Source organism: Microplitis demolitor, chromosome 10 (genome assembly GCF_026212275.2).
Source record: "Microplitis demolitor isolate Queensland-Clemson2020A chromosome 10, iyMicDemo2.1a, whole genome shotgun sequence".
NCBI lineage: Eukaryota > Metazoa > Arthropoda > Insecta > Hymenoptera > Braconidae > Microplitis > Microplitis demolitor.
In genome coordinates this window covers 7885653-7910419 of record NC_068554.1, presented here as the reverse complement: position 1 = coordinate 7910419, position 24767 = coordinate 7885653, and the positions used below count along the sequence as shown (strand labels likewise).

Here is a 24767-nt window from a genome sequence, read left to right as displayed (position 1 = left end):
CCTAGCAGTATTGCCCTTACAGCCATAGTTTTTTTTAATGCATTATTTTTCACTACACAAACTTAATTTTTTTTTCGAAATTATTGATTTGATCAGCCTAGTAGAGCGAAACTCTAATTTTTTTTAAAATGTCAGTACCACAAATGTCGATTCTGTGGCATAAAAAATGAAATTATTGTTTTTCTTGAATTTATACCACATGTTTCAATTCATTAAGGTATTCTCATTCAGAGAGGTACTGATACATCGTAAAGAAATTTTAAGACAAGTAAAATTGAAAATTGATACGTAATTACTGACTTTAAGGTACTTTACCAACTTATAAAGCTAAAAAATATAACATTTTCAAGAATTTTTTTTTTTTTTTCAGGCCCTGTATAAAATATTACAATGATTTTTTTTTTAAACTTTTATTTGAAGCTTATAAAATACAGAAATTTTTGAGTTTTTTAAATTGCCTTTTTTCAACAACTATCCAGGAGGTACTAAAGTCGATGCCTTAAAAAAATGGTGTCCCACGGCAGACAGTTAATCTCAGGATTAGAGAATTTGAAACGAAAAAAAAAAAAAAAAAAAAAAAAAAACGGCACCTTAAAAAAAAAGTCCCTTACGTGACAATCCACCACAATAAGCCAAAAAACATTTGAACAATTGCGGATGTTTGAAAAAACACCTCTGTTTTTCACTATTCTCTGCGAAATAAAAAATTTTATAATTAGTTTTTTTCCGTAGAATGTGGTGTATTGTCATGTAAAACATCTCATCGAACAAAACAAGACCAAAAACATTGAAATCGGTCGAGTAGTTTTGGAGATAAATTGTTCGCCATTTTAAATAAGTAGCTTTGAGAAAAATGTGTTTAAAGTTTTTATTCGCAAGCATAGAGTGCGGAAACGTGCTCGCACATTCACTCATTTCTTGACGTTGGGATTCGAATTTATAAAAAAATTTGTTTGGGGGTTATTTTTACAAGTATAAAGTGTAGTGTATTTTGGGTGAACTATCAAATAATATGTAAGACCATGAATACATATATAACTATGTATATTTATTTTAACAAACAGTATACTGATACACATGTAAGCTTAGAGGTTCAGGATGAGAGTGAGTGCCCTTACAATGATACGTGGCACCGGAGCACACACAACTTACAATAGCGCCATCTAAAGATACCACACTCCTCCCTTGTTAGCCTAGTCCTTACAAATTTAATCTTTCAACAGGTTTTCGGACGATCCTGAAGACTGTCAACGTTCATACCTGCTAGTGCCTGCTCGCTGCTGTCAATGCTCGCTACCGGTTCACCCGAGCCTTGGATATTGTCTCTACAAGCCACGTCTTTCCAAATAGCTTGTTGAATCGCTTGTTCGTTGTCTGGAAGAGTTTCGCGTTGTCCCATACCTTAAGTGCAGGTTCTTATTTGATCAGCATGGCACTTCCACAGCTGATTATTAGTGGTCTCGACTAGATATGTAACAGGACTCAGTTGCTCAATGACAGTTTCCAGCTCCCAGGAATAGCTCTTGTAATCTTTGACCATGACCTTCGTACCATTCGCAAACTGAATCACACGACTTCCCGGTGCAGTACGTTGTTGTGCTAGTTTCTTGCACTCTATATAGTATCATAGCGTCGGCCGTATCAAATCCAATCGCGTTCTAAATTTACACCCGATCTGAAGCTCGGCGGGGTTCACCCCAGTAGTCACATGGGGAGTGGCTCTGCTGTAGAATAGATACTGTACCAATGTCTCATCTTGGTCATACCCCGATTTGACTAGAGCCTTAAACTTCTTTTTGAACGTACGCACAACATTCTCTGCAACACCATTAGATGCTGAATGATATGGTGCCGTCCGAATATGTACAACACCATAACTGTTTAAAAATTGTGAAAATTGGTCAGACGTAAATGCTGGTCCATTGTCCGAGACAATTTTATACGGAAGACCCCACGTCGAAAAATAACTTTTCAGTTCCGAAATAGTTGTTTCAGCAGTGGTGTCTTTAACCGCTCGTACATCCACCCATTTAGAAAAGGCGTCTATGATGACAAGATACATCTTGGAGTAAATTGATCCCAGAAAATCGATGTGAAGTCGTTGGTTAGGCTCTCTGGGCGTGTCCCAACAATGTAACTGGACCTTAGATGGATCATCGACATCTTCCAGGCAAAATCGACATGCCTTGCAAAGCTCTTCAATGTCCGAATCGATGTTTGGCCACTAAATGTACGACCTAGCCATCGACTTCATTTTAACTACTCCAAAATGTGCACCATGCAGCTCATCTAATAATTGTCTCCTTAATGACTGTGGCACCACAATCCTGTGTCCCCACATGACACATCCATCCTCCATTGACAGCTATCTCTCTCTATTCTTATAATGCTGTAGTTCACCCTTAACAACTTTTGGCCACCTATCCTTGACAAATTCCATAACAATAGATAATACATTGTCCAATATAGTTTCATTTTTAAAAATATACTTATCAATAGTCACTATATCATTTAAAACGTAATTTAAATATGAGAACTCCTGAGATCCTTCCTTTTCAAGTGCAGCTTCAAACTGGGACTCTTTATTACTACTACAAATTTTTGAAAGAAAATCAGCTGTTTAATTGTCGACTCCTTTAATATATCTAATAGAAAAATCATACCCTAACAATATTACAGCCCATCGCTGTAGCCTACTCGCTGCCATGATTAAAAACCGTAAGATGGACGGTGGAGTAAAAGGTCCTTCATGATATAATGTAATGTAAAAATCGATATATACGTATCGCGATTTAACCATTATTTTTTTTTATTATTTTCTTTCCAGAAGGGTTTACCAAACTACACCCCAACTCTTCTCATCGAGATCCTTTCACTTTTCGCAGGTACCTATGTAAGTGCGTGCACGATGAGTAAGGAGAGACGAAGATAGATAGGTATGATAGTATACCTGTCTTCCTCTCCCTCTCTCTCTCCATCAAAAGGGACAGAGTCTATGCTCAAACTTAACTACGTCTTTTAGCTGTATACTCATCTTGCATCCACGCTTACCTAAGTACATCTATTTACAATACAGTTATAAGAGAGTGTGTATGTGTGTGTGTACGGGCGTAGTACCCAAAAACAAGTTTAGCTGCGACTCAGCGGGACACCTGCACGTGTGCACCGGACTTCTAACTAATATTCAAATATATATAAAGATTCTATGATCATCTCATTTCCATATTCCGAGTCACCTATGATATTTCGAAAGTCACCCGGATCTATGTACTTCCAATAGAGCATTTACTCATCCGTTGTTGTTTACACAAAAATAATATGATTCAATTTCCATATATGGACTTTTCTAATTTTTAGAAAGGTACCTAAACCGGATCCATGTACTTACTCATCATGTTGTTGTCCGAAATGATGAGATGGACCGGTTGGTTGCATAAGAAAACCTATGACTTTCCCATTAAAATTAGAGTATATAAACTGCCGAAAATCTAACGAAGGCAGTCAATCGCTAATCTGAACTAACCTCTGTCGGATCTCAAGTCACTCACTCCTAAGTTCTATAAGTTAAAATCTCCGATTAGTTCTATCGGCCCAAGTCCGACTAGTACCGCGAATCAGAGATAAAACCTTAATCGTTGTCCACGTGACGGTCCACCGCCTAGGCAATCGGGCTCCTTGGCCAAATACTTAGATTTTAATCTTGCAAAAATCGCGGTCGATTCGACTCACTAGGATCATCGGTCTCGTGACGGTCTATAGCCTAGGAAACCAGACTCTTAGATCGAAATCCTAAATAAAATTAAATACTCATACTCGTACTCGACAGATAGGGGAGTGTATCCGCTTGGCACCCCAGTAGCTCCGAGTCCAAAAAGTGCATCAAAATTCGCTGAGTAAAATCCCTAAGCCACGGGCAGAGTCCCAGCGAATCAAACAAAAACAATTCCGCGATCATAAATTCAAAGTGGTGAATTGTGAGAGAGTGTGATCAGCGAGATTGTTAAACCACCTCAAGCTGAGTGGTAAGTTAATTATAATTGTTAATTTTAGTACACACATGTAAAACAACATTATAATTTTATAAGAATATACAGATTCTTTTCTTTTTTTAAAAAATCATCCTTCTCTTATTTATACCTCTTACTCTAACATTCCTAACTCAACGGGTACAGAAAGAGACAGACGTAAAAGAACAGGGACTTCTCGAGGGCCCATATTCACCTACCTGCTTCCCTCTCGCTTTAAAATCCCTGACCTACCCTAAAGCCACGCAGGTCAACGATCGGGATTGTCTATCGTACTTCCGCTCGGTACGATATAGACTTATTTAGTGATCAAAACTTGCCAAATATTAAACATTTTCACACTAGCCACGTGACGGTCCTATTAGGCTCCTTGGTTGAGTAATAGAATAAATATTGTGGGTAGTTTTACTAAATAATTAATTAATAATAACCCTTCGCCTGTCGCCTTCACTCTCTCCGATCGTGACAGTAATTTAAATAGTTATTATACTAAAAATTACATTTATCATTAGAAAATTGTTATTATTAGTAAAATAATAATGATAATAATAATAATAATAATAATAATTAGTTTTTTTTTTAACTTAAAGAATTTCAAAGATTTTTATTCACTCGGTTGTCTTCGATCGTTATCGGAAGACCACCCCTCTACTTAATTGTAATTGGACCTAGCTTGCAAGTATTTTCAAGTAGCGCGCCCGGCGACAAGTCGAAAAACTCATTCAAATGCTCGTTTGGGGTTACGGGTAGGGTAAATTACCATCAGTGGAATATCAGGATTTCGGTTGATAAATTAACTCATTTTACCCTGTTACATCGTCATTGAACACACCTCCAAGAAATGTCAACCCCAGATCACTTAATTATATTGTTTAAACTATAGTTTAAGCTATAGTCCTATAGGAAAACATTTATACAATCTTCGCAAGCACACTGACTTAATTACTCTTAAATCACTTAACAATACTTGGTTATTGCATGTTTTCAGATGTAGTTCATGCAATTAGAATCACATTCGATATTAAGCTTCAACGACTAGTTGGTGAAGAAATCCGTTTTGTTTTTAATCAATATTGGGACTCTTCTATCACAAAGGTGAGACTGGTCCATGAATTAACTTTAATTATTCGTATTTTACCTACTGATCTTATATATTGACGGGTTGTTGTTTCTAACCAACCTGAAAACTCACTTGCTACTCAATCCAAGTTAACTGAGTACAACCGAACTAAATCATTCCTTTCTATGTATGTTGGTCTAATAGCCAAAAAACGGGTGTAAATTCATCTTTTAAACGTTCAGCTCCTTTCTTGAAAGTCAACTTTCATAATACATGTCTTCGACAGATGCCTACGTAGTCATTTACGCCAATCACACAACCCACTGCGATTTACCAATTTGGGAATTGATCATTGCAAAATTCATTGTTAGTGGATACCTATGTCTGGTGATGAAAATTTCGGCTAATTTCCGAGTTCGTAAGTCTCAGCTTTTCAAACGAATCCATAAAATAAAAAAACATTTCATCAGCAATGAATAGGACATTTTTCAAATCTATTACTTTTCTAGACTTGTATAGAATATCATCGGCACAAAACTTCTTGCATTTCATAGTAGCTGATCATTCCGCTTTTTATAAACTCAAAACGCGATAAAAATGACCATAAAGAAATCATAAATTGTATCCAAAATATAGCAAAAATTATCCATAGTTGATTACATTAGTAACCTACATAAAAAATAAAAATCAATTGTTATGTCCAACTAGTAGCTTGTACTGTGATGTTGGACAAGTTATTATTATTATTATTTTCGGCCCTAGTCTTTCGACCAATAGACCGGGATCACACTGAGTAATTATCTGGAAGGTTTGTTTTTAAATGAAAGATGTTGAATATACGAATTTAACTACTATATATTATACAATTGAAAATTTTGATGATGTGAATACAATAAACTTGATATTAAAAGTATTAGGTGGCTAGTCCGCCGATTCTAATTTACAATAAAATGGTTACGATTAAATTGATTTCAAATACTAGAGAGGACTACAGAATTTTGAATACAATACGTTCTTTTATAATATTTCTGTGTGTTGGCAATGTTTCTATATTTTGGCATACATAAACTTAAAGATTACAGTACCTGAAGTTGTGGAGATTAGAGTATTTTTCTGGTTTACACTGAGTTTACTGTACTGTACTATTCGCGGTTACAATTTGTTTTGACGTAAACTTGATATTTCTAATTTAATTATTTACTAACTGAAACAATATTTACTAAACGCTAGCGATATAATTAATAAAATAAAGTGTGAGGACACTTGTACAATTAAATAAACCAACAAAGTGTGAGAACACTTGCAAATAAAATAACTAGTACGGAACTAGTGTAGAAGTGTGAGAACACTTGTAAATGAAAAACTAGTACGGAACTAGTGTATAAGTGTGAGAACACTTGTACTTAAATTTTCTTATCTTTACTGACCCAGGATTGAGAACTGAGACTGAAACTCTGACTGAGAAAACTGCTACTCAAAAAAAAAAAAAAAAACTAACTCTTTATTTTAGATTTTGCGGCCCTTTTTATGTGTTTTACTTTGTCCTAATTTGTCTATTGTTTGGGGGAAAACTGTGTCCAATCGGAGCACAATTCCTTTGGGTCCTTTCCCTTTCTCTAGGATTTTCCGTCAGGGAAGTGGTAAAGGCCCACCCCGATGCAGGCCTATGTGTGGGAGCATACGCACATACACCCACATGCACAATATTACATTTATAACGATATTGTAATTTATTTATAATAATAGAAATTTATATCTATTTTATAAATTTTCCTTATGAATATTTACTTTTAATTATTTATATAAATTTTATTTATTTAGGTTTTATTGGTTTACTTATTTACTTATATAAAATTTTATATCTGTTTGCATGAATCTTTTCTATTGTAAATTCTATTAGTTAATATATTTGTTCATATAAAATTTTATATTTTTTTCTCATAGTTTTTACTTCTTTAAATTTTATTAATTTAATTAATTATTTATGTAAAAATTTATATTTATCCTTATAATTTTTATTTATTTGAATTTTATTAAACTTCTATATTTATTTATATGAAATTGTCATTAAATGGCGTCCCGCATATTCATGTACGTATTTTTATAAATTTACTCATGTAAATATTATTTAATTTATTTGTTTGGTTGATAATTATTATTCATTTTGATATTATTTATTCAAATAATTCCTTTTGTTGATTTTTCCATTAATAAATTATTTATTCGAATTCCTTTAAGTAAGATTTATTTTGTATATCATTCACATGAATATTCCTTGATAAAAGTCTTTCATTTAGAATTTATTGCATTTAATATTATTCATTTGAATATTCTGAACCATGTGTCATTAAATTCATTTCTTTGGGTATCTGTTTTACGTTTACGTGGGCACCGAAATATTATTATCTACGAAAGTGCACTTACAAATGTAAGGCTTATAAGATTGTATACTTTGTTTATTTTATTTATTTAAAAATGAGTCATTGTTGAACTTTCAATTTTTCTTTTAAAATATTTTAAGTACACTTTTGTTGATAAATAGTTTTTTGTTAATTCCTAAACAATTGTTTCCAGATGGCCTTTGGGCCTTCATTCTATTGTGATCCGAGGGGTCATTAAAAATTCATTTGGTTGTTTGTTCTAGTATTTTTTATGTGTGTTGGAGCAAAACTGATTTACTAATTCTAAAACTTTTTTCTCTACAACTAAATTATTTCTTATCGCTCTAGAATTATTAAAGAAAAATAAAATTTGGTCGCCACGTAATTTTAATATGAAAATAAAATTTAATATAAAAAGTTCAGCATCTGAGCTGGACGTAACACAATTTAAAATTCATAGAAAGTTTAACTTTCGACTCGCAAAAGTTTGGAGTTCTTTCATTTTTTGAATTTATTTAGTTATCAACGTGCGCACATTAAATGACTTTGCGGATTTTCGTTATGTCCAGGAGCAGCCGAACAATTAATTGACTTCAAGGTCATAATAGTGCCAGGTCACTCGCTATTTGGGCCTTGCAAGTACTTTCTCTAGCCCTGGCCGTGTCAAGCCGACATGAGAACTCCGCTACCAGCCGACTAATTAGAAAAATTGGTGGCTAACTACTATGAGTTGACGTGCTTTTAAGCCAATGGAAAAATTCGCTCGGGCAGCCACGCTGCAAACGTCACCATCACGCGGCGACCCAGGAAGAAGACGCCACCATTACATTTAATATCACTATCGTGAGTTCAACCACGTCACCTTGTGCTAAATTTCGCTACGTTAATCTTTCTATATTGTTGCAACCGTTGTGTTCTGTATTCGCTTTGATTTCTTAATATGTTCTCAATAAATAGTTCGTAAATTGAAGGCGACTATTTATTGAGTTTATACCGGTTATCGCAGTAAATTAATTATAATTAACTTAGTGAGTGATCAGTCGAATTCACTAAGACCACGTGTCACATTTGCTAACGTAAATGTTTCTATAGACGCATTCACTACAATTTGTATAATTAATTAAGAGTTGCATTCTCTTATAGATTATTTATCTTCTAAAATAATGTATATAAGTGTAAATAAACATAATTTTTTTTCTCTAAATTGTCCAGTGCAATAACTTTTCTTGTTAAGACACTACACCTGCACCAGATATCCTTTAAGCATTCGTACTTAAAAGAATTATTTAAGTTGTTTAGTTAGCGTGTATCTGAATTATTTAACAAAACAATGTGGCTGGTGTATGTTTTCTAGTGCTGGAAAAAGTAGAAATTGTAGAGAGATGGACTAGAAGTTGACACTGGCCTTTGTGGTGCTCGGACTCAGTAGTCGTAACTATGCGACAACTGGAGGTGATGCTGGTGATGCACGCAGTGTTTCTGATTGATTCATTCAAAATGTAATAATCTCGACTGTAAATCACGATAGATCTAAGTATTAAAATCAGGGCATGGAATGCGTGCTCACTGAGCTCGAAAAAAAATAACGTTTCGAATTAACCCTTTAATGGTTGTGGGTATTTCTTTCAATTTGCGGCCGATCAAGCAGGCAGCGCGTATCTGCGTTAGTATGCATCCGTGAGCTATGGCGAGCAGTACTGTACGTACGATCAGGTCCTCACAATTACAAATAAGAATTTAAAAAGGAAAAAAAAGGCCATTCGATAGCCGAAATGGAAGGTAGATTTTTCAATTAATCGATATGAGAAAATAGTTTTATACATACATGTCTTGTGATATATGTTAGTGTATAGTCATGACATAAATTAAACTCATTTTCTAAAAGTGAGGGTAAAGAAGGACAACGATTATTTTCGATAGAGAACTTCAGATAGTTGATTTGACATAACATTATATAGGTAATGTACCAAACTAACCTTCACATAAATAAAGTATTGAAAATTTAATTAGTATTAGATCATAATTGTAATCGCTGTTACAATGGCAAGACCAGTTACAATTATAGGACGTACAGGTACGATTGGAACATCATAAATAATAAGAGAAATACTTTTAAAATATGAAATAGCTGTAAAATTTACAGGTTATTTTGTTCACTATAAAATACACGTAACAAAATTGTTTTATAATGGGAAATGCATAAGTTATGTGGTATGAAAACCGTATTTTCAACATTTTTTAATTCCATTAAAATTTTCAAGGCTATCAAACTATTGGAAGAAATAGTCAAAACATAAAGCTTAAGGTCATAAATTAAAGATTATTAGATGAGCTTTTAGATACTTTTTACGGAAATTGTCTATGAATATTAAATTTGAAGTTGTATAAGCTTTAGTAGTGATTAAAAACTGATTTTTACGAAAAATCGTTAAAATTTCAAACAGCCATAATTTCAAAACTATTCGAACGATTCAGCCCATCTTTGAACTTGATCAAGGTAATCGCCTATAGAATAAGTGGGAAAACATCTTTTACCGTTTGCTCTCGTAGTACAAAATTCTATTTGGGTTTCTGACTTCACCCCCTCTCCTTCTCCCTTCTTCCATTGTCTATTTTCTCATCGTTGTGCATCTAATTGATTGCATCCTTGTTTGTATTATGAATAATTGATTCAGGTCGGGTACAGTATGTAGTTGCTCGAATCTTTATATGAAAAATCATCAGAAAAATTTCAGCTGACTCTCGGGCTCGAACTGCCGACCTTTCGCAAACAGAGTCCCTGGCACTTAGAGCGCTCGGCCACAGCATACGTATGAGAATCGAAAGTTATTTCCGTACTTAAATGGATGACGGTAGCGCATGAAATTTTACTGCATCAAACAATAAAATTTGTTGAGGCTGACACATACCTTTTACAAATTGACGAAGTATAATGTACAGTTTCATATAGTCAATCTTCACTGATTTGAGTGGGAACATTTAATATTTGCTTTAATAATAAATATCCGTGAAAGTTTATGTATTCCCGTTTATATCATTAAATCTGACTGTTGACTAATATTAAAATTAAAAAAAAAAACTCTTGGTAAAGTTTCTCAGCTAGAGAACTTTACAAAATAACGTTCTAAATAAATTTATTATTTTGTATCCTTCACATTTTTATTGTTTGAGACTTTAATATCTTATTTTACAAACGATAGATATTTAAGTTTTGGCTGTTAAACTCTAAAGTTTAATTTTTTTAGTATTTACTTTGTCTTTTTTATAGTTTTAAATGATAATTTTATTTAAATGAAATGTATATTTTAACATTCGATTTATAATTATTATTTATTAAATATTGAAATCACGATATTACTATTTAAATTTATATTAATCGCTAAAAATATTATAATTATTAGACATCAAACTTCATTTATTACAGTTCTTTTTTTTCCGTGTACATTTGATACATCATAAATAATAAAAGAAATTCTTTTAAAATATAAAATAGCAGTGAAATTTACAGGTTATTTTGTGCTCAATAAAATACAACTGATAAAACTGGATTATAATGGGACAATCATAAGTTATGTTGCATGAATACCATATTTTCAACATTTTTTGATTCTATTAAAATTTTTAAGGCTATCAAATTATTGGAAGAAATGGTTTAAATATAAAGTTCAAGGTCACAAATTAAAGCTTATTAGTCAAGCTTTAAAATGATTTTTATAGAAATTATCTATGAGTTTTAGTTTTAAAATTATATGGACTTTAAAAGTGATTAAAAACTGATTTTTTCGAAAAATCGTTAAAATTTCAAACAGTCATAACTTCTAAACTAATCGACCGATTCAGCCCATCTTCGAACTTAACCGTGGTAAGTCCACATAAAATAAGTGTAGAGTTTCATTAAGATCGGATAAGAATTGTAGACGCAATCGTGTCCTCAAAAATCGGTTCTATTACATAAATATATATATACATACATAAACTTTTCAACGAATGGTATTTTCGAACTCTACTCAACTAATTATGATAATTTATGACGAAATTCCTTGTAAAATCGACTATGAGGACAAATACAATAGTTAGATTTTAAAAAAAATCTACCTAAAAATTATGTCATAATAAAAAAAAAAAAAAGTCAAATTTAATTTTCTTTTAGAACTTAAAATACTTTATTCATATAATTTACATTAAAAATGATTGAAAAAAGAAAATAATTGAAAACATTAGAATGACAAACGAAGGGACATTAAAAAAAGTCACCAGATGAGTGAATCTCGGTAATGACCGAGCCTGAGTCTCATAAGTTAGGGTAGTGGGAAATGTGAGTGCGTGTTATAAGCCATTCCCACTTTAATGCTGCGAGTAAGATTTCGTCCGACTTCGCCGAGAACTCGAAAAATTGAAAATATTTATTAATTATTGTTTTTTAAAATTTTGCTCACGATAATGCTTGATAAATTCAATGTTTTTAGGTAGAAATTAATGGAAATGATCAAAATGAAGAGTTACGTGAACTTTAAATTAAACCAGCGGATTAATATATGACATACGGAAAAATATCAGAAACAGTGATTTCTCAAAATTTTTGATAATGATATTATAAACTGATTACAATAATTTATGTAGCGATCATCAAACACTATGAATCTAAAAGACTGGCATGAGTTTCGGAACATATGAGGAATTACAGTATGCGTCATCCAAGAAAAATGAAGGGAATTGTTTGTTTTTTTTTTAACTTCCCGCGAAGAAAATCGATGATTTTCAAAAAGTTTCGGGAAGTTATTGTTTTCACCCCGATTTGTGAAAATCGAAATTCTAACAGATGTCGACGTTTTGAGGTTATAGGAAGCTATTCTGCCTAAATTCAAGATGATCTCCGAGTATATGTATGTATGTATGCACGTACGTACGTAAGTATGTAAATATTCTCTAACTTTTGAACGGATAAATAGATTTTGATCGTCGAGGTGTCATTCGACGCGGCTTGTTAAATAATAACATCACTGAAAATTGGAGCTTAATCGATAGGGTGCGTTCGGAGATATTTCAAAAATAATATTTTTTCAAAAATTTTTTTTTTTAATAACTTTTGATTTGCTTGATGGATTGATTCCGAAATCTAATCAGCTCTGAAACTTTATAAGCCGCGTCGAATGCCACCTCAACCATCAAAATCGGTTCATTCGTTCAAGAGAAACCATTAATGAAAAAATTAAAAAAAAAATTTTTTTTTTTTAGTTTTTTTGAAATTTCTCTAATACGACTTAATAAATCAATTTTTAAATTTGATCAGCTCTAGAACTCAATAAAACGCGTCGATTGCCACCTCAGCCGTGGCAATCGGTGAATTCTTTCGAGAGATATCGTTGGAGAAAAAATGGTAAAAAACGTTATGTTTTGAAAACAAAGGCATACAAAAAGTATTTTCGGCCTCGAAGAGCTCGCAAATGTATTCTCAACAATGTTTTCAAGTTTAAGGAGCTCGAAAACAGCGGGAAGTTTTGGGGCTGGCCCGCAGGGTCAACTGACAGACCGATTTTTTAATTTTTCATCGCCGATATTCATTGAATGAATCAACCGCTTTTAATGATTGATGCAGCATTCGACGCGCTTCTTTAGCCTTCAACGCTAAAATATTATTAAAATCAGTCAGTTTTGGGACGTTTGAGTTTATAAAAAAAAACACTTTTTTGAAATTTTTTCTATAACAATATCTCTTGAACAATTAATCCAATGTGATTAGACTTTGAAATCAATCTACTAAGTACACTCAAAATTATCTAAAAAAACATTTTTCAAAAAATTTTATTTTTGGAATCACTCGAAACGTACTTTACCGGACAAGCTCAATTTCTCTCATCATCTAGGAATTCATCGTCGCTTCGAATGCTACCTCAAAGATCTAAATCGGTTCATCCGTTCGAAAGTTACAGAATATTTGCATACTCGCGTACGTACATACACGCATACATACATACAACCAGACATCCTCTTAAATAGTCAGGATAGATTCCTAGGACCTTAAAACTTCGAGATTTGTTCAAAATTCGATTTTTGAAAATCGGATCGAAACCAATAACCCCTTTTTTTGAAAAGTTCCAATTTTTTTAACGGGAAGTTGAAAAACTGAAGTAATCATCGGAATGTAAAAGTTTACCTAAAGATAATGGTGAAAAGCTATCTATATTTATTTATTTTCCAACTCATCCGTATCTAATTCACGATAATTCTTTGATGTCTACCTTAATCTGATACCAAGAAATCTGGGCTTTTGAACTCCTTGAGCTCGAAAACATTATTGTGAATACATTTTCGAGCTCGAAAAGACTTTTGAATGCAATTGTTTTTTTTATGCGCTTCTCAAGCTCAAACAAGTTACGTTTTAAGCCAATGTTTGAGAATTTAAGAATCAAAAACTATTAATGAACAAGCATTTTTCCAATTTTTATTCACGATTATGTTCGACGAAATAAATGTATTGAGGCAGAAATTAATGTAAGTAATCGAAATTGTAAAGTGAGCAAATAAATCAGTTGGATCTGGTTTAGGCGAGGTTAATTAAACAATTAAAAATTACACAGATTTTATCAATAAATAAATTATAAATTTATTTACACTTATTTACACTTAAAAATTATAAGAACTTATAGTCGAGAGCGAATGCGACTAGAAAATAATACGCGATAGTGAATGCAACTCAAAGATATTTTATTCACGTATAAATTGACACGTGGTCAGTAGCGGTTAAGTTCACGGAAATTAATTCACCATTAATTACTAGCGAAAGAACAATTTATATATTTTCAATAAATAGCAGCCTTGATATACTGACTAAATATTGAGGATAATTCAGCGTAGCGGTTTAGTTTAATATCACACAAGAATTAGCGAAGCGGTTTTAAGCACGAGGTTGCAAGTAGTGAAGCACGTTGTAGAATAATAAATAATGGTAGCGTCGTTGAATCGTCGAGAAGCTTGGTGTCGACGTGGCAGCCTTGCTGCATACAACGAATTTTTCCATTGGCTTAAAAGCGCGCCAACAGGTAGCAGTTGATAGCGAACTATTTCATTGGCTGGCCAATATAAAACGAATTATGTGATTGGCCGCTTGTAGCGGGTTCTCAAGGCGTCTTGACACGATCCTGAGTTAGAAATTGTATGTGCCGGGCCCAAATAGCGAGTGACCCGGCACTATTCTGACCTTCAGTGAGTAGCGAGCTCGGCAACTCCCGAACCGAGCGGAAATGCACGAAGCTTGATTCAACTTAATCAAGCTCGTGACTGAACAGAAATAAGGATTGAAATGTGTTAATATATAATGTGTTAATATATAAAATATCTGAAAAAATTGTTAAGAGCGGTGTTTTTTCAATTTTTATGTTGATAATATCATTTAAACCGAAGAACGTGTTGCGCAACAGCTGGCTTGCTTTTTGGATCATTTGGTCAATTATATTCGAAGTTATTTGGGAAAAACGAGGTAAATTGTTGTTTTTTTAATTTTTTGATGTCGATATCGTTTGAACTAAGTGACCAATTTCGAAGTTCAATGTGGCAATCGCACGTTTTATTGAGCCCTAGAGCTGCCTAAATTGAGCCATTAATTAAATAAGTCACTTCAAAGATACTTGAAAAAATCCGTTTTTCACGTTCTTTCGCCCACGATATCTCTCGAACGAATTAACCTATTGAGGTAGTGTTTGCGTCAATCCATGAGTTTTATTAAGTTTTTGAACTGTCCCACAGTGCGCTTTAGCTAGAATCATTTTCTTCAGAGCGTTTGCCAAAAGTTATATATACCTTGAGTAAAATTTTTATACGCGACCATAAAATTGAAAAGTGATAATTAATTAAGTGAATTATACCGAAAATTTGAGGGTGCTGCATTGTTGCTGGTCATTCCCTGGGGTTTTCTACCACCAAAGATTGGGTCTACGTCATTGCTGCCATGTTTGCTGTTTTGTTCCTGCCACGTTTGCTGAAGGTTCTCTACATTATCTCTACAATGGAACGAGTATCTCGATACATCGTAAATGGTTAAACAACCCATCAAAAATTGTACTTGCTCTCCTCCCGCATAAAATTTATTTTGATTCTTAAATGCTAAATTTAATCTACATTAGTTTAATCAAATGAAATGGGAGAAACTTTCATATTGTATCAAATGGGTACTTGGTTGAATAAATATTTCCTTTTGATAATGTAAAACCAAAATCTTTTGCTAAATAAACCACCAGGCTCTTTCCTTTCACAATTGTTAGTGCACATTTCAGGGGAATGTGGCGAGCCCTTTAGTTCTCAAAATAATTAAACTAAGTTGAGTATAAGTGACCTAGGGCCAGGGCAAGAGCTAGCCCATAATGGGTGGCCACAAAGAAATGATTTCAAAATTCCCTGATATTTCCCGGTTTTTCAGTAAAGTTTTTCACATTTTTCCCTGATTTAGAAATTTTATTCGTATCATTTAGATATTCAAAGTTTTTATTATATTTTCATTGTCAATTATTAAATTTGATAATTAAATCATGCGAGAAACCATAAGAAATGACAATAAAATAAATTAATATTGCCTACTTTTGATTATTCGATGTTAAAAATGTGTAAGGTAAAATATTTAATAAGAAATTTTATGATTGAAATTAATTTAGAATAGTCTGGTTATAAAAATTAAGGGATACTAAAAAAAATTGAATATTTTTTTGTAATTTTCAACAGTTTGTAACTCAAAGGAAAATGGTCTTACAACAAAAAAAAAAAAAAAAAAAAAACGGCAAACTGTAGGTTCAAGTGTTTAGTTTTCTGATCTGGTCCTTAAATTTTTTAATTATGCACAATTCCGGAGCAATCAAAAATCAATTATAATTATATAGATATATCGAAAAAAATTTATTGAAGTTCGAAGACCGTTTTTAAGATGAGCAAAACTTTGGTCAATTTCTTTTTCGATAGTTTTCTTAAGATTGCTCCGGAACAGCCCATAATAAAAAAATTTAAAGACCAAATCAGAAAACTAGACACTTGAAGCTACAATTTACCTTTTTTGTTTTTGTCGTACGACCATTTTCCTTCGAGTTACTGTCTGTTGAAAAGTACTTGAAAATTTCTATAACTAGTGTATTATTGAAAATTTTTTAAATTTTGAACTGTCACAATTTAATTCCCGGATACTTATCGAAATTCCCTGACAATTCCATAATGTTTCCCAGTTGTGTTAAATTCCCTGATAATTTCCGATATTCCCGATTTGTGGCCACCCTGCCATTGGTTGTAATTGATAACATTTTGTAATTAATTGATTTAGTTGTTTCAACGATGTTTGAAAAAAAAAAAAACGTTTTTTACCATTTCTTTGTCTCGCGATATCTTTCAAACAAATCAACCGATTGTGATGGTTCGTGAGGCCGATTAGATTCTGGAATCAATCCATCAAGTACATTACAAGGTAACCTAAAAAAGCCGAATCGTTTCATCCGTTTAAAAGTTACAAAAATTTACATACAAACGTACGTATCATCATCTCAAAATAAGTCAGAATAGCTTCTTAAAACTTCAAAACGTCAAAATTTATTAAAAATTTAATTTTCGAAAATCGCAGCAAAACTTAATAACTTTCCAGTTTTTTTTTAATTTTCAGTTTTCATAGCGAGAAGGTAAAAATATGCCAACGATCGGCACTGTTCTACTCTCTGACTATGTCTTTCAAATAGATAAGAGCTGATAGATGTCAGCTAGTTTACAGAAATTGTAAAAAGCGTTATAGCGATAAGATACAGTGGATAGAACGAGTCTGGAAAGCTATGAAGTTTCAAAAATATTACATCAAACTAACATTGCGCTTAAAAAATTAAGAATATAAAAATGAATCATTAGATCATAGCCATGATAATTTCTTTTTGAATTCATGAGTGACGAATAAATACATAAAAAATTACCTTTCATGGACGTTATTTCAGCTTTAATAACAGCATGAGTTTCACTTAGTTGTTGTCTATAAATACAATTTTGTGATGGTAACGCTACAACTCTAGCTTGTTTTTCAGATACCAAAACAACAAATTGACGATCATCACAACCTTCCCCCGACGTACTTGATGTTTGCGCATACAGCAATGGTGACATTCGACTATTTGATTTAGCTCCACGATTACGTTCTTTACCCTCAATATTTTCATCTTTCCATGACTCGTAAGAATATGGTATTAATGTACCATTACAATCCAAAAATGATATTGTTAAAATACAACCTTTTAATTTGAACGTTAGACCATCTAAGTAAATATATAAACAAAATGTAATAATAATAACATAGTTATTAAAAATTTATAATAAATTTTACATACTAGATGTAGAAATAATCACAGGCTGTGTTTGACGATCTTCATGAACTGGTAAATTAAATACAACAGTTTGTATTGAACCCAATGATGTACCAATCCATAATGTTGGTAATACACTAATATCTTTAACATAAATTTATCTGTATTTAGGAAGTAAAAATTGAATATTCGAAAATAAAATAAACATTGTAATAAAGTCAATATATTAATCACAACTTCAAAAGTCAAATTGAAATATTAGAATTCAATCGAATATTCGATATATTGATTCCTTTGTCAAATATCGAATTTTGAAGGGCAATTTAAGAAACGAAATCCAAACGAGATTCACTCACTGTCAATATTAAAAAAAAAAAATATTAGATTTAGTTAATAGAAAATTTTTCACCTATGATAAATACTAATTTGGTGCTCGCTGTTTCGGTCAGTAAATATCTGTTTACTATTTTTGAAGGTGTCACATGAGGCTTACTCATTTTGATATTGATTGCGTGCGGTAATCGCGATAATTCAGATTACCAGACTTATTTAGTAAAAAGTTGTGATTCGGTAATTTCGATCTATTTAACTTCAAGTTTCTACGAACTTGTGACTTTCCAACTTCTGAAAGTAGTATGAGTACAACTTGAAGTCAATCTACTTCTGCTATCTAAAAGCAAGTTAACAGAGAAAACTACTGTCAAGCAGCTTACGAAAAACAAAGAACAAGTCACTTTCAACTCAACAACCAACTTAGCTCAACTAGCAGATACACCAACTTAATTCAGTCAATCCAAGAGCTGAATCGTGTCGATATTTACAATTCGCCCAATTGTCAATTATTTGCTTTCACGGGCAATCGACAACTTACACGGAAAAATCGAGATTTGACTGGATACAATGTTCGATTGTACTGACCCCATCTGCATTGAAAAAAATTTTCACATTAAAGCTGCTACAATCTTTATTTTAGTGACTATTTACAATGTATATTTAACTCAGTCCAATCCGAGATTGTACTCAGTTTCATCTAAGATAGGAATGCGGAAAGTTGGACTGATTCGAATCTCACGGTCCACTGCGTTTTCGTCCCAAGACAATTCATCCTTGACAATACATCCCCGGTAATTCATCCCCGACAATTCATCCCTTATGACAACTTATCCTGACGACAATTCACCCTAAGATAACTTATCCCCGACAATACATCCCTAAAATGTCGTATGAATTGTCGTAGGGATGAATAATCGCGAGGGACGAATTGCCGGGGTAGAGTTGTCAACAGATGAATTGTCGCGGGGATGAATTGTCGGGGATGAATTGTCTTGGGACGAATAATCGTCACACCGAATCTCACATGGTATTGGCTTCCATCTGACACTGTAGTCCGTTCAATTTATGGGATAGTACCCAATCCTATATTACTGTTGGGACCTAGTTAAAACTAACATTCATTCAGATGCCATACGACATTTAACTGACTACAATGTAAGATGAGACTCAGTACATTTAAAAATTTAATGCAGCTAAAAGTTTCATTAATTTCAGGCGGACTTACTTTTAAACCGTGCCACCAGTTATCAATGTAATTATTTAAATCGATATAGTTGTTATGTAAACATTAAATAACTTTGGTTCACAATTAATTTAATTATTAATTAGTAAATTAATATTCAATAATTATTGTCATGATATAAATAACGTACATCTATTTGTTATTTTTTTCCTTTAATTTTTAAAATATTTATGTTTAAGATACTTTTGCCCTTATGAAAAAGGCAAGTATTATTATTGTTATTATTAGTATTGTTATTATCGTTGATTATAATCATATAATCATATTGCAATAAGAATAATAATAATTTTTTGTGAGGATAAAAGTATCTTAAACATAAATATTTTAAAATTGAAAAAAAAAATTTAATGTTTACATAACAATTACATCAATTTAAATAATTGCATTGATAACTGGTGGCACGGTTTAAAAGTAAGTCTGCCTGAAATTAACGAAACTTTTAGCTGCATTAAATTTTTAAATGTACTGAGTCCCATCTTACATTGTAGTCAGTTAAATGTCGCATAGTAACTGAATAAATGTTAGATTTAGAAGGTCCTATCGGTAACATAGGATTGGGTACTATCCGATAGATTGAACCGAGTACAATGTAGGATGGGAGCCAATATGGATTGATAAAGTCGACTTTTATGCCATCTACCGAAAAAAATTACAAACAAACCGATGGTAAACAGTATTAGTTTAGCATTATTAGTGCCTTTAATTATTCATTTTCTTTTTAAATAAAAAAAATTTTTGAGATGTCTTCATCAAAAGTATCGTGTTGCATTCGCGGCTGTTTAAATATGACTCAGACAAAAATTTTCTAGCAGCCCTGCCTGACATTGTACACCGTCAAATCTCATTCTTTCCATGTACTACCCATATTGATAAATAATCTTATTTATCTAACCGAAAAGTTTTGATAAATATTATTGACTTTTTTCTTTTTTGACAATTTGATCTTACAAAAATATAAATTAGTTACTTATATATATAGAATTATATCAATACGGTTCGTAAATTTTTTGGATAATACAGCATTCAAAGATTTTAATAAAATACAATTACAATCCAATAATAAGTCTGTTCATCATTCCATTAAATTTAAATAAACAATTTTAATCTAACAAAGTTTAGATCTAAATTTTAACACGAAACTCAGATCGTGACACGAACATGATTTTCATCATGAATTCACCCCAAGAACTTTAATCGCGATAAAATTATGACTTAATCGAATTTCAAATTAATTGATCCGAAGTTTATTCCAAACACGTGATAAATTATTTCGACAATCGATACTGACTTGATAGATAGAAAGAATTTATTAAACCTTTTTGAATTTGGAAATTTGTCAAAACACATAGTACAGCAAAAATTGATTCTCTAAACGTCATTCTAAGCCCATTTCAAATACTGAATAAATTGATTTTAGAATCAATTTGGATTAAGTAGACAAAAAGTTATAAGAGCAAATTGATGATGAAAGTCATGTTTGCATCACGATCTGAGTTTCGTGATAAAATAGATAACTAAATTAATTATGAACAAAAGTTTTTTTTACCTGAAGTATAAATCTTCGTAAACACGATAACTCTCTAAAATGTAATTAACTAGCCTTTTTTATTGTCTTTGTATTTTTTGTGGCAATAAACCTTTTGAAAATCATTATCCAAATCCTATTTGTTTAAGGCCATTCTCTAAGAGTGCCCCCCCCCCCACTTTTATCCAAAAAATGTGGCACCAACTGGTGGTCCGCAGCCACACTAAAAAAATTACTTGAGCTGAAAACTTTAAAATTAAATTAAAATTATTTTAAGTTATAAAATGCAAAAAAATGTTAATTTTTAAATGAATGAAAAAGTTTATATATCATGTTAAAATCATTAATTAATGCTAGCAAAGTTTAAAACCCGAAATTGAAAAATAATATTTTCATCGACTTTGACCTGTCAGTATCACATTTATTTTATACAAGTAATTAAAATAAAGTTCTTAAATTCATCGAAAAAAGGGCTTTGTACAAGTAATTTTATAAGCATGCTGAACATTAAAAAATTACTTCCAGTAATTATAAATACCTAGTTTAGCGTAGTTTCTTTAATAAATTTCAACATTATATTTGGCATTTAGTAAAATTTTATTTCAACAGATGTAAACATCAAGTATGTATAATTTTTTGGGTGCACGTAAAGGTGCTTGAATATAGGAACAGGAAAATTTAAATTAAATAAACTTATTTCATTTAATCATAGCAATGACAAAGGCCTATAAATCATAGCTTTATTCAATTTACTGATATTAATAAATAAAAAATTTTCAACTTCCCACTAAGAAAATTGCAAATTTTCTGAAATTCAAGAAGTTATTAGTTTCTGTCCGATTTTCGAAAATCGAATTTCCGAGAGATCTTGACATTTTGAGGTTCTAGGAAGCTCTTCTGACTAATTTTAAGATGACGTCCGAGTGTATGTATGTATGTATGTATGCATGTATGCATGTATGCATGTATGCATGTATGTATGTATTATGTACGTACGTATGTAACTATCTAAAACTTTTGAATGGATGAACCGATTTTGATCTTTAAGGTATCATTCAACGAGACTTGTCAATATCTAAAAGCTGAAAAAAAAATTGAGCTTTATCGGTAGGGCTCGTTCACAGAAATTCCAAAAATAAACTTTTTTCAAAAATCTTTTTTTCGGATAACTTGTAATGTGCTAGATGGATTAAATCCAAAATATACTGGGCTCTGAAACTTCATAGGCCGCGTCGAATGCCATCTTAACCATCAAAATCGGTTCGTTCGTTCAAGACAAACCGTTGTCAAAAGAATTAAAAAAAATTTTTTTTTTAGTATTTTCGAAATTTCTCAAAAACGACTAAATAAATCAACTTCAAAATTTGATCAGCTGTAGAACTCAATAAAACGCGTCGATTGCCACCTTAATAGTCTCAATCAGTTTATTCGTTCGAGAGATATCGTTTGAGAAAAAATGGTAAAAAAACGTTTTTTTTTCGAAAATGAAGACATACTGTCACGTAGCGATTCAAACGTGAATCGCTGCGCGCTTTTCCATCTCGCCGTGAATTTGACAACACCTTCTAGCTCAAATCGAGCGCATTTATTGATTATAATTTATTATTATTTAAATATTTATATTATTTTGATAGATTATTTTATTATGATTTAATTATGAATTTATTGATATTATTGTTTATTACGTTTATATAAATGTTTTGATAATTATTTTGAATTTATGTACTTAATCGATATTTTCATTTCAGTCAGTAGCACGCGTGTTTGTAGAGCATACATAAAAATATCGACCGAAGGGAGAGTAAGTCGATATAGTGGGGATAAGAGTCAATATTTTTCTCCAGCCACGTGGTGCACTGAAATAACTATTATGTTATCGTTTAAAGGGTTAATAATTATTATGTTTATGTTGATAAATAGGAAATATTGTTTAATTTATTATTATAACATAACTCAGGTCGTTTAATGATTTTGAATATTTTATTTTAATTGAAAATTTCGGGTCCGAGGTCATGAGAGGGGATAACACGGGAGTGATACCCCTCCCTCGGAAAAATCAACGAAAAATAATCAGAGAGGACCGGGATTTTGTAAAGGTAGGACGTGTTGTTGTCCGTGATCATTTTTGAGTAAATTGTTCTGGCCCAGTTGCCGTAATTTTGTAATATTAAATAGTTAAAGTTTATTTAATTTGGATAATTAGTATTTTGTTATACTAAAGTAAAAATATAGCTCATGTTATATTCATTAACTTGACTCATAAGACTTTTTTTGAAGGGAATAAAATTTCCTATAAAATTTTCATTAGAATTTGTAGAGTACTTTCATTGGTTTACATTCTGCAAGCCAAGAAAGGTCAATTTCATAGGAAAAATGAGTTCCGCAACGGACACAAGTGAAACCGCTAGAATAACAGCTAAGTAACTATGGGCACTTTTGAAAAACACCAAATGCCCTACAATTTGCGACCAAAACCGTGTTCATATCATGAAACGCAGCTGAGTATTAGAAAGTTAAAAAAAAAGTTATTTAATTAACGTGAATTTTAAATGGGAAAAAATCAAATTGAAATAATAAGTACTTAGCATTGGAATTAAGAGCTCATATTTGGTAAGAATTTTTTTTTTTTTATGTAGATTGAGATTTTGCTTGGGCACTTAAAAAAAAAAACTTATACGGAAATGAATCACCCTAATATATATATATAAATTTGGTCGATCTAATCAGAATTAATCACGTATAAACCTTTATATATATATAATTACTAGGTGTTACCCACCCGCTTCACCGGGGCGTGGAGGAAATATATTTATTCTTTCGCACTTTTCTATGCAAAGAAAAGTTTTGAGTGGTGAAACCACAGGATAGAGTCAATTTTTAATGCTCCGGCTAACCCTATAACAGTCGAGATAAAAAAACATAACTGAGTTGGAAGTAAATTATCAATAAAATATGTTTAATTGTATTGTTGTTGTTTCTTGGGTCCTAACAAATATTCATTTTAAATTTCATGTCTGTAAGTCTTTGAATCGACGACGTGAAACTTTGCATTTCTTACACCCTCGCAAAGCTCCACCATAGTCGATTACTTGAAAAGAATTTACACCAATTATTTTCTTATATCGTAGGTATCCTAATTTCAAATTTGAAGTCTGTACGCCTTTTCGCTGAAAAGCGTAAAAATTTTTATTTCTCATGTCCTTGTAAAGCCCCACGAATCTCCATTTCAATTTTCACGTTTGTATGGCTATTGGTCGAAAATCATTGAAACTTTCATTGTTTACGCCTCCGCGGAGCCCCACTAGTGTTGATTTAAATAAATGAATTACACCATTCTTTTTCTCTGTTCGTTAGTAATTTTTATTTTGCTATGACAACAGTTGCTATGGCAACGTTTTCTACGTCATGTGGTAGTATTCAATTTGACAAATGCGTTTGGTAGATAGCCAATGAGAAGCGAGGATTCGGTTAGTTGCCTATAAGTTTATTTTGAATAGAAATTTCGTAAAATATGTTCTCAGTGAACATCTACGTCAAGAAAGGAATATGCATGACGAATTTAAAGTCGATAGGTCATATAGTTTCGGAGATTTTGGTTGCTCTAGTAACGGCTGCTATGGCAATGGTTGTTATGGAAACGATTGCTATGATAACGGTTGCTATGGTAACAGTTGTTATGGCGACGGTTGCCACGTCATCTGGTAATAGCCAATGAGAAGAGAGGATTCAGTAAATTGCTAAAAAGTAAACTTCGAGTAGGAGTTTCATAGAATCCATTCTTGATGAGCGTCTACATTGCGGAAGGAATATGCATGCCGAATTTCCAGTCAATACTTCGCTTATGTATACATAGATAGATGTATGGTCACTGGTTCAACGATTACCCA

At 32.1% G+C, this 24767-nt stretch overlaps 1 protein-coding gene across 11 annotated transcripts in view; it reads right to left on the bottom strand.

Moving 5' to 3' along the window:
* The window catches only part of LOC103577291 (syntaxin-binding protein 5), a 245942-nt gene that overhangs the window by 50507 nt on the left and 170668 nt on the right, over positions 1-24767 (bottom strand). For all 11 annotated transcript variants that reach the window (XM_053742555.1, XM_053742554.1, XM_053742559.1 and 8 more), the window contains 2 exons: positions 17804-17923; positions 17396-17731 (listed from right to left, as the gene is read on the bottom strand). In XM_053742555.1, coding sequence (XP_053598530.1) covers positions 17396-17731; positions 17804-17923 — 456 coding nt within the window. The remainder of the gene's footprint in view (positions 1-17395; positions 17732-17803; positions 17924-24767) is intronic.